At 44.2% G+C, this 14,424-nt stretch overlaps 1 protein-coding gene across 7 annotated transcripts in view; it reads left to right on the top strand.

The window, feature by feature from the left end:
- The window catches only part of SP110 (SP110 nuclear body protein), a 41,352-nt gene that overhangs the window by 875 nt on the left and 26,053 nt on the right, over window positions 1–14,424 (top strand). For 5 of the 7 annotated variants that reach the window (XM_078071432.1, XM_078071433.1, XM_078071430.1 and 2 more), the window contains exons 2-8: window positions 1,606–1,753; window positions 3,386–3,554; window positions 5,378–5,632; window positions 5,997–6,041; window positions 8,262–8,339; window positions 10,699–10,767; window positions 12,681–12,830. In XM_078071432.1, coding sequence (XP_077927558.1) covers window positions 1,606–1,753; window positions 3,386–3,554; window positions 5,378–5,632; window positions 5,997–6,041; window positions 8,262–8,339; window positions 10,699–10,767; window positions 12,681–12,830 — 914 coding nt within the window. The remainder of the gene's footprint in view (window positions 1–1,605; window positions 1,754–3,385; window positions 3,555–5,377; window positions 5,633–5,996; window positions 6,042–8,261; window positions 8,340–10,698; window positions 10,768–12,680; window positions 12,831–14,424) is intronic. The other 2 variants (XM_078071431.1, XM_078071436.1) reach the window with 2 other exon arrangements.

The raw sequence follows: 14,424 nt of genomic DNA, 5'->3' as shown, positions 1-14,424 counted from the left end.
TTGCTTTTTTTTCTACATGGATGTTTGTCTTTTGTTTATTCGTTTTTAAGACTCCTTTTACCTGATAAAAGTCTGAACAGTAGCATATGAGACCCAATATCATGCACTAGTGAAAAATGGGGCTTTAGTCAGACAAGCTCTGCTTTGCCAACCTTGGGCTAGTTACTTAACCTCTCTGTGCCTTGCTTTCATTCTTGAGAATTATAACAGATGAAGGATAAGGAACCTGGTGGATATTATGTTCTGAATGCTGTAGTATAATTAATCATCCGAAATGTAACCCCACGGCCACTTGCTCTTCTTACCACCTGTTCATTCTGGCTTTCTCTGGCTCTGTGCTGATCTTTGCAGTATTCTTCCCCGTATGATGGATTCTGTCTATATCATGGATGCTAGATTTCCCTTCCACCTGTTCTCAATCTTCCAGGATTTCTTCACGATTATAGACCTCTTATGACATCTTTTCTTTTCCGGTACTATTATGGATTATTCTATTTTTACAATATGTTTCTTTTTTTCTGTGAAACTTAAAGGATGTGGGAATGAGTAGAGAGAGCAGGGCTGCTCAATCTACCACTGGGATTAATCCTGGAAACAGTCATTATTTATAGTTTAATTTTCAGTCATACACAAACTGAAATTGGAAAGATGGGATCTCTGTTTGTTTTGTTTAAAAAAATATCTCTGGATGGTTGAACTTTTTATTAGTACTCTTTTCTTGACAATTTGTCAGGAATGTTATCTGTGTGTTTTCTGCCTATTATAACATGGATATTTTCTCCTGGTCTATCAGTGGTTAATTTTTATAAATGTTGCATGGGCATGGGAAAGGTGCATGTCTGTTCTGAGATATGAAATTGATACATATAATAAATTAGTTACTTTGCCTTTACTAATCATGTCTTTCACATCTTTCATGTCTGCTTATGTTTGGCCTGCTTGTGTGTCAAAGATTGTAGGTGGGTTACTAAATTTTCTAAATATTATCAGGTTTTCATCTTTCTACTCATTATTGGGTGGTCCCTTTTTACAAGCTTTGCTAGTGTTTGTGTTAAGCTGCCGCCCAGGCAACCTTAACTCCGTTCAACATAGCCATGGACCTTAGAACTTAAGGCCATAAACCTAGAAGCAGAGAGTTGGAATTTGTTTACCTCTACCACTTCCAAGTCGTGCGATTTAGGGCAACTTAGTAAACAACTCTATGTCTCGGTGTCCTTCACAATATAATGGGTAAAATCATAGTAACCATCTTGCAAGCGTTTTGTGAAGATCAGATAAGTTGCTGCGTGTGAAACCCTTAGAACAAAGCCCAGCACATAGGAAGTACTCAGTAGATACTAGCTATTTTGACTATCTGTCTTATGTTTACCAGCAGCCCCTTTGGGATTTCAGCATCATCTTTTAGGTTACTTTCTGCCCCCGTGGTCACTGGGCATTGTCATTGCCTCTTATGCCCATGAGGCTTTGAGGCAGGAGTTGCTTTGCAGACTCCCAAGGGCTACGACCTTTGGTACCAGGATGCTGGTCTGAAGATGCCCACTGAGCGCAAAGAGCAGCTCCCCAAGTTCCCAGAGTCTTTCCTCTCCTCTCATGCCTCTTTCATAGGATGTTCACCATGACCAGGGCCTTAGAAGAGGCTCTTCTCCAGCACTTCGTATACCAGAAGCTGGAGATTGCCTATGCCATATACAAGCCATTTCCCTTCCTCGAAGGCCTCCGAGACAGCTCCTTCATCACAGAGACGATATACCGGGTGAGTCGCGCTGCCCACTGTCCCATGGCAGCCCAGCCCCCACCAAGAAGTCCCCATTACTGAAGTTTCACACCCCAGGCCCCAGGGCTTCTGGAGCTCGGAAGGCCTAGTCCCAAAGGTTCATTATCAGGGGAAGACGGGGTCACAGGGGCTGCCATACAAATGACCTCAACCCCAGTGGCTTAAAACAAGAGAAATGTATTGTCTCACAGTTTTCAAAGCCAGAAGTACAAAATCAAGGTATTGGCAGGGTTGGTTCCTTCTCGAGGCTCTGAGGGAGAATCCGTTCCCTGACTCTCCTAACTTCTGGTGGTACCAGCAGCACTTTGTGGTCCTGGGCTTGTAGAAAAATCACTTACAATCGCTGTTTCAATCTCCACATCAATCTCGACATCACCTTTTCCTTTCCTTGTCTTTTCTCCTTCTCTTCTTTTATAAGGACACTGGTCATTGGGATTTAGAGCCCACCTTAATCCAGGGTAATGACATCTCAAGAGCCTAACTTAATTACATCAGCAAATGTAATTTTTCCAATGTCCCCTTTTTCCAAATGAGGTCACATTCACAGGGTTCAAGTGGACATATCTTTTTGGAGGGGTGACAGCATTCAACCCACTAAGGGTACACTCCCAATTCCCAAGAATTTGTTGCACATAGTCCATTCAGATGTGAAGCAAGGCAGGCACTGGAAGATATGGCTGTGTGGACAAAAATGGCATTCTTTTATAATTTTGGGGTTTTTAATGCATTTTTTGAGTCCCAGGCCCAGAGAAGTGCAGCAGTGGTTGAACGATCTTCTCCCAGTCTCGGCCTGGTTGGCTCCAACCCCTCTTCACGTCACAGCCCAGATGTCACTACTCAGCGAGGCTTCCTTAACCCACTCATCTAACCGATTTCTCAGAGAAATCTATGCTTTCCTTTCATAACACTTCTCTCAATAGCAACTGGGCATTTCTTTAATTTGTTTATTATTTAATGCCTATCTTCTGCACCTGACAGAGTCCCTCCTTCAATATGGGTAACACCAAGGCGATCTTATCCATTGCTATGTACGCAAGGACTAGCGTAGTAGGTGCTCAGTAAGTGTTATGCAGTCAATTCTCTCCTGCCATGTTTCTCCTTTTGGCCAGCCTTTCATGAAGAGGAGTTTGCTGGATGATTTCCCTGTGGCTAGAACCCATTCAGGCCATCCCAAGTCCGAGAGAGAGAGAGCAGAGGCTAACAAGCAATTGCAGAATTGCCACTTGTGACCAACTCCTTGGTCCATTGCCACAGAGTTCTGCCCAGAGCCTTAGAGAATTAATTACACAGTAAAAACCTTTGACTCCCCTTTTCCTTCCCTAAAATTTCTCTCTTCCTTCAAATGTACCTAAAATAAGGTTCACAAAGCAGACTTATTTTAAAGAAGGCTAAGTTATTTATTCCTATGACTAACAATCCAAATATATGTGAAGTTCTAAAAGTAAACATGTGGAACTGTGACTTTTCTACGTTAGAGTTTGTACATTTGTGTTAAATTCCTTCTTAACAGAACAAAATACCATTCCTATGACTTAGAAAACCACAAGTGTATAATAAACTTCCATTCCATTTTATAATCATTTATAATAATCCTCGATTCCCTTTTTTAAGGAATCCATGGAAGCCTGTAGAAATCAGGTCCCTGTACCCAGAGTGGTGTACAACATCCTCACCCACCTGGAAAAGACCTCCAATCTGTCATTTCTGGAGATGCTGTTCAGCCGAATTAACCTGCGTGAATACCCCAACCTGATGATGATTCTCAAGGGCTTCAGAAGTGGTACGAGGCTTCTTGAATATCCTTGGGCTATAAAAGCATGCCAGAAGCTGCTACCCTCAAAGTTTGGGTTGGCTTTCAGCCCCGTGGAATTATGCACTTGAGTGCCGGGTTCTCTGGGGAGATAGGGAGTGTACTCACCAGTGTGCCAGGACGAGCTGCCTCTGGCTCCAGCTCTCTAAGATGAATTTCTAGAGGACAAATTTCTGTCTTACCTATTCTATGAAGTGGGGGGAAAGTTGTCCAGTGTACCCCACTGGACAGTCTCTAGGGAAATGCAGTTGCAGAGACTCAGTCTGGCAGAAGGATAAGGAGAACCAGAGGGGAAGAGAAATGAATACGGATGGGCAATAAGTATCTTTTTTTTTTAGTACTTACTATGTACCAGGCATCGTCCCAAGCACTTTCTTTATATGATTATCTCATATCATCTTTAAAACAATCCTGTGAAGTCGTTATTATCCCCATCTGACATACGAAGAAATTAAAGCTCAGAATAACTTTCCCAAAGTTACTTGTCTGCTAAGAGCAGAGCCAGCTGTCCTACTTGGGTTTCCTAGCACCGGGGCCTGAGATTTCAATCCCTCTTTTAAACAAGGACAGGTGGAAGGCAGAGTGTGAAGCTGGAGGAGAGAGGAGAGGGAGCTGAAGACAGAGAGAGGGTAGAAGAAGGAAGCAGAATGTGATGCACACTGGGAACGAGTACGAGCTGGATGAATAAAGAGCAGGAGAAAGAGCAAGGACAGAGCTGGGAAGGAAGAAGCCAGGGAAAGAGGAAGAGGTGACACGATCATTTTAGGTTTAAGGACAGTTTGGCCAAAGCGCATGGTTCACTTAGCTGAGAACAACAGGAAGAGGACCAGCAGATCACACTGCATTGTGACGTTTTGTTAGTGGGGTAACCACTGTTGACAGCAAGAAGTTCCTCCCCCAAAGGAGAAATGCCTCCTTGAGCTAAAGGGGCAAGGAAAGAGAAAAGCGCCCCTCCCGGCCGGCATAGGTGCACTTGAGCCCGTGCTCCCGGCAGCATCAGGGCGGCACAGGGAGGACTGGGTTCTCAGAAGCCACGCTAAGTCCGTCTGAGAGCCAGAGGCACCACATACTGCAGTGCCCCCCAACCTAGCCGAGCTCATACGTCTTTCTGGATCTGCAGATCTGTGCTTTTGTTCTAGGCCCTTCAAAATCCTACCTTAATTCCTTTTTCTGTTCACTGGTTGAGACAACTCAACTCCTGAAATAAATGATGGAAAAGAATCATAAGAGAAACCTGGCCATGGAAGGAATCGCATGCAGAAAGCCAAGGGCCCGGAGGATTGAGGATGGGGAGGAAGGTTGGTGTGGCCCATCATAGGGTGTGAGGCAGGGAAGCACAGAAGCTCATTCTGCAGAAATGAGCAGAAACCAGAGTGGAAAGGATGCACCAAGTGAAGGAATTTACATTTTATCTTATTTGCTACGGGGGGTGTGATGTGTTTATTTATTAAAACAGGGACATGTATTAAAATTATAACACTATACAAAATTGTCTAAATTCTGAAACCAAAATTAAAGAAAAACTAAAGAAAATTAAATCCCTGAGTACAAAGTCAAACTCAGCTTTATGTGTGAAACGACCTTAGTATTAGACCAGAGGTCTAATGCCCAAATCAAACACATAGAATAGAAAGGGGCCACAAACAGTTGACGCTGGCGATGAATCAGTTCTCCACACTTGGAGGAGGATGAATCACTCCATGCCCCCAACCCTCCGGAAGTCTTGTACAAAGAAATTCCCTAATCATTCTGAGTAGCCAGGGTGTTGATGTATGTTCCTTCACCGATCCCAGTTGTCAATTCCTACGGAGGATGGAACAGAGCTGCGCTGACCCTCCTCGAAACTCCAGCCAACCCAGCAGACGAGAGCTCCCTCCAGACGCTGCTGCTGCTGCCTCCACCCCAGAGCCACCCACCCCGTGCTCCCAGTGTCACTGAGCCCAGCGCATCCACACAGCACAGTGCTGAGATCACGGGCGAACCATCCAGCCCTTCTGACCCTGCTGTGGCTCCCCCCAGAACCACCCAGGAAGGAAGGATCACTCCAGGTGAGGGGAAGACTTTGTCCGACACCTGTGCCTCCCCAGCCCAGGGTACCTGTGGTCATGTCTAGAAGCCCAGGGTCCCACCTTTTTGTTAATCTGGTCCATCCCATGTGCCTACCTACCACACACAGCCTTCTCCAAGAAGGACTATGGGCACTGCCAGGGCCTTGGGGAAAGCCTAGAGCCCAAACACCAGCTCCCCACCCATAGAGCAGGCCAACTCTTGCCCTGGGGCATTGGGGCTTCTGTCTTGGGTGTTTTTACCATTTGCTTTCCTCCCTGACACTCTGTCTCTGTACCCTGTAATGATTTTTCTTCCTCTCTTCAATGCCCAATGACAACTTAACATCCCAAATAAATCGTGAAGAAGACTCACAAGAGATGCCTGGCACTCCCCCCGACACTGTGCAAGGTAATATTGCTTGGGGCTGACTTAGTTTAGTTCAGAGTGGGTATGAGGGGCAAACATGCACCTGCCAACCCAGAGGCTTGTGACGGAAGCCTAAGGGAAAAGAACCGGGTGTGACAAAGAAATGAAACAGGCAGATTGATGCCCCAGCTCAGCACAGGACTACTTGTCAAGGATGTCTCCACAGCCAGTTTGATGCCACGATGTCCAACTAATAACAGTGTTCTGAACGGACATGTAACTTGTGCAATACATCCCTCTGTGACCCTTACTCAATCACTCACCCTCTGATTACAGGGGCCTTTCAATCATATTCATTTTTATGTAGTTTGGACTCTAAGAGTAATGTTATTGAAATTATTAGAAAAGATGATAAAACGTTGAAGGCTCTGCTGATTGAAAGATCTGCTAAAACATTGAAAGATTTAGCTTCCAAAACTGTGTTTCTTATCTCTCCCAACCATCATTATTAAGGACTTTGATTACATTAAATATAACCATGGAGTATTATTGGGCTCTGTCAAAAATGGTATTGTGGATTCTCCAATACTGAGCATAAAGGGCCCCATTTGCTCCAAATGTTTCCTTCACTCCTCTAATACACACCATCCAAATAACATAATCATGAAGCCAATAACAATGGAAGATTCCATCTTCTAGGTCACCAAAAGAAAGAAATAATTTGTTAAATTAGTAAGTAATGAATCACTGTATCCTACACCTGAAAGTAATATAACGCTGTATGTTAACTACATTAGAATTAAAATTTAAAAAATAATAATAAAGTAGAAAAAAATTAGTAAGCAGCTAGTTGAAAGGAAATGATGGCTGACTCTCCCCCTCTATCCCACCCTTGCCGGGCCTTGGTGTTTGGTTGGCCCCATTGTTTTTACTGGCTGGAATAGATTGGTGTTGTTCCTCCCCCTCTGGTCCCTGTTCATTGGTCCTGGGACCTGAAATTCCTCTCCTTCCTCTGCTCAGTGTCCGGTAACAACCTGAGCCCCCAGATAAGAGATAACGAAATGCTCAAGAGATGTCCCACCAGGCCCCCTGCCGGGTAATTTCGATGTAGACAACTTTAGCTTGCCTAACTTTCCATGTCTACCAAGAGGAGAGGCCATTCGGATCTTCTTGAGACAGGGGTCTCCTCACCACCCTGGACCACCATCTTCGTGCTGCAAACATCACTAGAAGGTCTGCTAAGGCTGGTGGCAGGAACCCTGGGGAAAGGACAGGGGACTGAGTCAGAGCAGAACTGTGTAATTCACCCATGCTTTGAGGTCCCTGCAATAAGGTAAAGCTCAAAACTGCTCCATCCAAATGTGAAGCAAACAAAAACACTGTGTGGCCCAGGTGTGGATGGTTCTTTTTCCCAGCCCCCACCCTGACTGTGGGGAAGTTTCACCTTCAAGCCTAGTCATTTCTATATCGTTTCGATCTTTAAGAGTTGATAGGATTAAAATAATTTGAAATGCAACAAATTATTTAAAATGTCTCATGACGGCTTGCCATCTGCCTCAATGACCTATTCTTAAGCAGGCCAAAATTTGAGATTGATCTCAGAGTACCATGTAAACAAGGGGAAGTTGGCAGTCTTACTTGAGATTTATTATGGCTTCCAGCCCCTTCTGTCTTCCTTGTGCAGCAAAAACTAGAACTTTGTATTTATTTGCTATTAACACGTGCTAGCCAAGTCGAGGCTAGCTCCCACTTTCTTGGTCCTTGTACACAGAAATATATAAGGCACTTAGCTTCCTTCACCATTTTTCAAGGTGAAATAATGACAAAGAGAGCGGTTCAAAAATATCCATTCACAGACCTCTAAGCAATAACGTGTATTTTTCCTATGGCGAAGACATTCCCCTTCATTGAAGCCACCAGAAGTCAAGGTCAGCACTCACCCTACTCGCAGCCTCATTCCTTGCGTGAGGGTGGCTGATAGCCTGTGTTCCTCTCTTCTACTATGTAAGGGGAGCCTCTCGAAATGGGTCAAACTGAGCCCTCCTCTGTGGGGCAATTGTTCCCTGCTTCACGGGGATGGCCACACAGGTAACTCTAACCACAGACTGATCAAATCAAGGCAGAGCCAGGGAGCCCAAGGGCTGGCAGACCCCCGCCCTGGGTGACACGCGCTCTGCACCCTCCTGCTCTGCCCTCAGCTCCCTTAGGACTTTTCCTTCAGCCTGTTCCAAGCTCTGAACCAAAATCTCTTTCCTTTGTTAGTGATAACTGATGACTCTCCTGAACCAAATGACCCCAAAGAGCTCCAGGAGGCATCCAGGACACCTCCCAACAAGAAAGGTAAGGAATATATGTTAAGAAAGAAAAAAAGAAGAAGAAGAATGTAGCAGGAGGGGAAGAATGAAGGGGGGAAATCGGAGGGGGAGAAGAACCATGAGAGACAATGGACTCTGAAAAACAAACTGAGGGTTCTAGAGGGGAGGGGGGTGGGAGGATGGGTTAGCCTGGTGATGGGTATTGAGGAGGGCACGTTCTGCATGGAGCACTGGGTGTTATGCACAAACAATGAATCATGGAACACTATATCTAAAACTAATGATGTAATGTATGGGGATTAACATAACAATAAAAAATTAAAAAAAAAAAAAAAGAAAGGTAAGGAAAGGTTGCCTTTCTCCTGTAGATGTTGGGAGCATGAATTTGGAGCTGCTTTCTGCTTTTCGGATCCTATGTGGTCAGAAGCACCCACCATGTGATTGTTCTTATGATGCTCATTACAGCTTGTTTCTCCCATTCACTGCATCTTCCTTGAAAGCCTTCATGAAGATTGTAGGGAAGCCGGAAGGCATTGAAGGCCATTGAAATATGTACCCATTGCAATCACCTGCTCTGAAATCATCAAGGTCTCCTTTACCCACAACTTCTTAGAGGGTTAGTTGTACCTCCCTCTTTAACTGAAAATGGGTTCCCCCAAGAAGACCCACTGCTTTCTTTTAAGACAGGGCTGCATACTCTCTGCTATCACTCATGGTGGAAGGCAGGGTAGATGCCCACTGCTTGCTACCCCCCATCCCTGGCCAACCCCTTCCTCTTCCATCCTCTACTTTAAGGCTTAACCGTTCAAATGAACAGTTCCATCGCTCTTCATCACTATCAGCCTTGATTTGCCCCCAAGTCCTCAGCACACCTCAAAGGCTGACTTAGAATTTTTCTGTCAGTTCAAGTCCTGCCACCATCCTGGACACCTTAAAGGTACACAGGGATAAGAGGTCCCTTAGATCCTTCTTTGGCTCTTTTCCAGTGATATTTTTCTGCACTGATTCTTGGCCTCTTGCACCCAAAGGCAACCGATCGGCATTCTCATCATTGAAGCCTGGCTCGACCTCCCAATAATTAATTTCAGAATTCTCTTTTTTGACATTTAATCCTTGAGGTCTGCTCCTTGTACAGCCATTGTTCAATCTCTGTGCTCTCCTCCCCAGCCCAATCTTAAAAAATAATTCAAGGAGCGCCTGGGTGGCTCAGTCAGTTAAGCCTCCAACTCTTGATTTTGACTCAGGGCATGATCTTAGGGTTGTGGGATCAAGGCCCATGTCGGGCTCCACACTCAGTGCAGAGTCTGCTTGTCCCTCTCTCTCTGGTCCTCCCCCAGCTCACACATGTGTGTTCTCTTTCTCAAATAAATAAATAAAATCGTTTAAAAAAATTAATTTGAAAGTATCCCTGCCTGATTTCTTCCTTACAATTTGTTCCCTCTGGAGCTTTCCCTCAACCTCACTTGGATGGCCAGTCCACTGGCCTATCTCTTTTCTGGTTCATCTTATGCCTCTCTTCACGCCCCTTCATACCAGGTTAGAGTGCACAAACCATGGCTTCAGTAACCTTTTTGCTGATATCTTAATCTGCCTTGCCTCTCTCGGTCTTTTCCTAGAACCCTCTGGCAGGTCTTGGAGGGACCCATTATCTGCTTTCTGCACACTGTGTCTGAAGGCAGACACCTCTGGGGAGAGCCACACAGCGGGGCAGAGCACACGGGCTGTGTCTTCATGAGTCCAGCGTAAATGATCCTCCCACGCTGCATGACAATTCCACTTCTTGCAATGATCCTTTCCAATACTGAGCTTTTTCTTCAAAGTGCCTACCCCCTCACCACCTCCTTTTTCTTAAACAGATTACTTTTCCTCCTACTTCATAGAAAGGCATCAGATAGGAATCTCCTCAGTTCCTGCTACCAACCAGCAAACTCTAACTGCATCTGTCCCCTCCTCTCTTGTTCCCTCTTTCTCTCTACAGCAATCATTCCACCTTGCCTGTTGGGGTCCATGATCCCTTCTTTCTCCTGAGAATTCAGCATCTCCCTGTCATAGGATCTGCATTCAGCCACTGCCCAAGTTTATCATAGCTCATAAAAAGAGCTTCCTCTTGATCCTCAGCTCACCTCACCTGTTTCCATAGCTCTCTCCTCCATTTCACAACCAAACTGCTAGAAATGATTTAGCTAAACTCATTGTCCCCATCTCTTCATGTCACTCATCTTCTCCCTCATTACTCCATGAAGCAGCATCAAGTAAGGTCACCAATGACCTCCTCACCACTATGGTTTGAAGACCGAAAGTTCAAGCTGAGACCTGTTGACACGTAAAGTTGGCAGGTCTATGTTTGTGGCCATGGAAAAATGATCTGTACCCTTTCTGTTTAGGAAAGAAAAGAAAAAGATGTATCTGGTCAACTCCAAAAAAGAGACGTCAGAAAAAAAGCCTCCCAAAAGGTAAGATGAGAGAATAAGAAGAGGTCAGAGGCTGCAGATAGCTCAGGCTTGTGGGTCAAGGTGTGGGAAGTTGAATTTTATTCTAATGAAATGAGGAGACATTGAAGAGATCTAATCAATGAAGTGACATGATCCCATTTTATGTTTGACAAGAACGATTTTGGGATTGTGTAAAGCATGAATTGGAAACAGAAAAGAATGGAAGCAGGGCAACCATTTGGGGGGGCAGATGTCATGTAAGTCAATAGAACTCTGCATTCAGGTCTGGCAGTGGAGATGGAGAGAGGAGAGCCAGTTCAAGACCAACTTGGAGGTAGAGTTGATAGACCTTGATAAATTGGAAGTTGGGGAAGAGAGAGACAGCAAGGCTTGCTCTTCAGTATCTGGCTTGAATGGCCAGGTGAATGGTGGCATGTGTTGCTTAGAGAAGATGCAAATAATTGGGGGAGAAATTTTAGAATTTTCAATTTTTGACCTGCTGATTTCAAGATTTGTGCTAGCTGTCTATGCCCTTGTGCCATGGTAAGTGCTTTGTCAAAAACTGAAGGGTCTGAGAGGGTACCCTACAGGCCTAGGCACGTTCTTTATGTGTATGACCACTGCAGGAACCCAGGCACCTGGATCACGGGAAAGAATTCCTCCTTGATATTCACAACCAGCGCAACAGCCAGAGTAACATTGCAGCATCTACCTCCCACACGCAGACCCATAGGCAACGAGAAGAGAGCTGATGGAATCTTTCTGAGAGGCAGATGATATCCCATAGACAAGGGACAGAGAATGATGGATTTTCTGTTTACAGACGGGACAAGGACAGTCATCCTCTTGCCCTCCTGAAAGGAGAAAGAAAAAACAAAAAACAAAAAACCTTTGCTGCTTTGAGATAAGATTGAAACAATCCTGAGTCCTCACCCTAATCTTTTGGAATTTAAATGCCTCTTTCCAAGAGGCAGAGAAAGCCCAGGTGTCTTCAGCTTTTACTAAGGATGTCTCCAAGTTCTGGGCTTCATCCCTTTTGATGTGTAAATACCTATGGAGGGAGGGCTTCAGTAATCCTGGTACTTTGGGACTTAACCTAGGAAGCTAGCCCTGCTGTAGGCATTTGGCAATCTCAGGAGATGAGAAGTTTTATTATCCTTTTGGATCAGACAGCAGTTTACTAGCTACAGATCTCATTCTTATGGTATGTGAAAAGTGAAATGTTTCCAGGGAAGTGAAAGTAAGCATTCCCTATCTTTATTCTGTATTTATTTCCATGTCTCTGGAGACTAGGGCTTTTTACAGAAGCACTGAGAAATCAAGGGAGTTTAATATCCCCACAATATGCCACTCTGGCACTCAATAAAAAATCGGATCCAAAGATATAAATATAAGTCCTTGGCAAAATGAAGGCATCCAGGACCGTGGGAAAGAGAACCCTAACCTTGACAACCCCTTGCAAATCCTCTCTGTTCCAGACTTTCACTCTATCACGAGGCCCCTCAATTCCTTGATACCTTGCACTCTGTCCACGAGAGGCACCTAGGGACCCTCAGATCCCTCCTGTTTCACACCTGGGCCCTCAGGAAACTCCTCCTGTGCCAAAACGGATCACTTAGCCGTTTTCACTCGGATGTGGCCACCTCCAGGATGAAGGTGTCATACAACAGGGCCCAGGAAAGAAATTCCAGTGCTCGGGGAGTCTGGTTAATTACCACAGGTTGTACCTGGGTGAGAGAAGATGGTGAGCCTAACGGAGGAAGAAGGGTGCACACAAGAAAAATATATAATTACAGAGAAATAGCAGAAGAAAAACAAGGCACAGGAGCACAGAGATCTCGAAGTGTGGGGGCTGAGGGCATGGGAGGGGGAGGAGGAGCTTTACTGGGCACCCCAATGAAAACTCTTCACAAACTATTCACTATTTGACCCAGGGAGAACCTCACCTTGGCACAGAAGCCAAGAGAAGCTCCAAGTGGTGGATCAGGCAACGCAAAGGAAGGATGATTCACCCAGGAAGTCAAATGTCATGACAAGTGTCCAAAAGGCAAGCACCGAATGTGCCCAAACCTCTGGACCAGAGGGTAAGGCTGGTGACAGAACCTTCCATTTGAATGCTCAGTGTGGGAGCGTCTCTCACAGAGCAGGCACAGCATTAGAGGGATGTGTAAAGGTAATAGTAGAAGGAGGGAGAAGTGCCGAGAAAGTTGGTGAGCTGTGTGTGACAGAGGGAACAAAGATCTATTGCACCTGAGGAGATTTTGTGCAGAAATAGCTCTGTCCACACGGTACAGCTGACCTCAGCTGTGACCTTAGGCAGCAGCTCTCAAACTTTTTGGTCCCTAGACTTCTTTACACTCTTCAAAATTATGGAGGACCCTAAAGACCTTTTGTTTCTGTTGTTTATATTTATCTATATGTACTTCATTAGGAATTAAAACCGATCATTCAAAAATATTTATGTGTTAATTCATTTAAAAGTAACAGTAATATACCAACTACCTGTTAACATAAATAACATATTTTTATGAAAAACAAATATATTTTCCAAATACAAAAATTGGTGAGAAGACTGGCACCATTTTACATTTTTACAAACCTCTTAATGTTTAGCTGAATCAGAGACAGCTGGATTCGTATAGCTGCTTCTGTGTTTGATTGATTGGGATACATTGCTTTGGTGGAAGGACAGGAAGATAATCCAGCTTCACAAGGATCCGTAGTTTAAAAGGATGGAGTATTTTAACAGTTTTTTGAGAAAACTATGTATGTTCATCTCTGATATTGCACCCAAAGTCAAGAAGGGATGGTTTCATAAAGGTTAGTTGAGATGTAGCATCTGAAACCACATCAACTAACTTCTTATACACCTCTGAAACTAATAATACACTACATGTTAATTAATTGAATTTCAACAAAATAAAATTTAAAATTTTTTTTAAAACTTAACTTTTTATACTCTTGCAATACAATGCATTATGCTGTCTTGTATTTTAAATGGATCTTTTACTTATGCAGGATTTTATAATATCTTGGACATTTGGAAAATATTGGTTCACTGAATTCTACAGTGAGCTTGCAGCTCAATCACACAAGTATTTTTCTCGAGACATTCATGCTTCAAGATGTAGTGAACTTCAAGATGTAGTTTTATATGAACTCCTCAGTTTAGACTATTAAAAAGATGTATACTCAGGGGCGCCCGGGTGGCTCAGTCGGTTAAGCATCCGACTCCTGACTCTTGGTTGCAGCTCAGGTTGTGATCTTGCGGTCGTGTGATCCAGCCCCGCATCCACCTCTGTGCTCAGCGGGGAGTCTGCTTCAGATTCTCTCTCTCTCTCCTTCCCGCTCACTCTCTCTCTCAAATAAATTTTAAAAATCCTTATACTTATACTCAAGGGTAGAAATCTAATAAATTTAATAAAGTTAATTTAAAGTTAATAATTTTAATTGGTTCATCAAGAACATTCTTTTTTTTTTTTGAACATGCTTAAGTGAAACTGGCTTTTTTATTTTTAATGGTCTGTGGCAGGGAGGACTGCATAAGGTTTAGGGGCACTGGTTTGATTTGTACTAGGGCACCAGCAGCTTTACCTGCCATGACTTTTGCTCCATGTGAGCACGTGTCAACATAGTGAAAAGGCAAAGAACATCTTAGTATGGAACCAATTTTGACCT

Source organism: Halichoerus grypus, chromosome 4 (assembly GCF_964656455.1).
Source record: "Halichoerus grypus chromosome 4, mHalGry1.hap1.1, whole genome shotgun sequence".
Classification (NCBI taxonomy): domain Eukaryota; kingdom Metazoa; phylum Chordata; class Mammalia; order Carnivora; family Phocidae; genus Halichoerus; species Halichoerus grypus.
The sequence above is the reverse complement of the archived record's forward strand: the minus strand, read 5'-3'. Positions and strand labels throughout refer to the sequence as shown.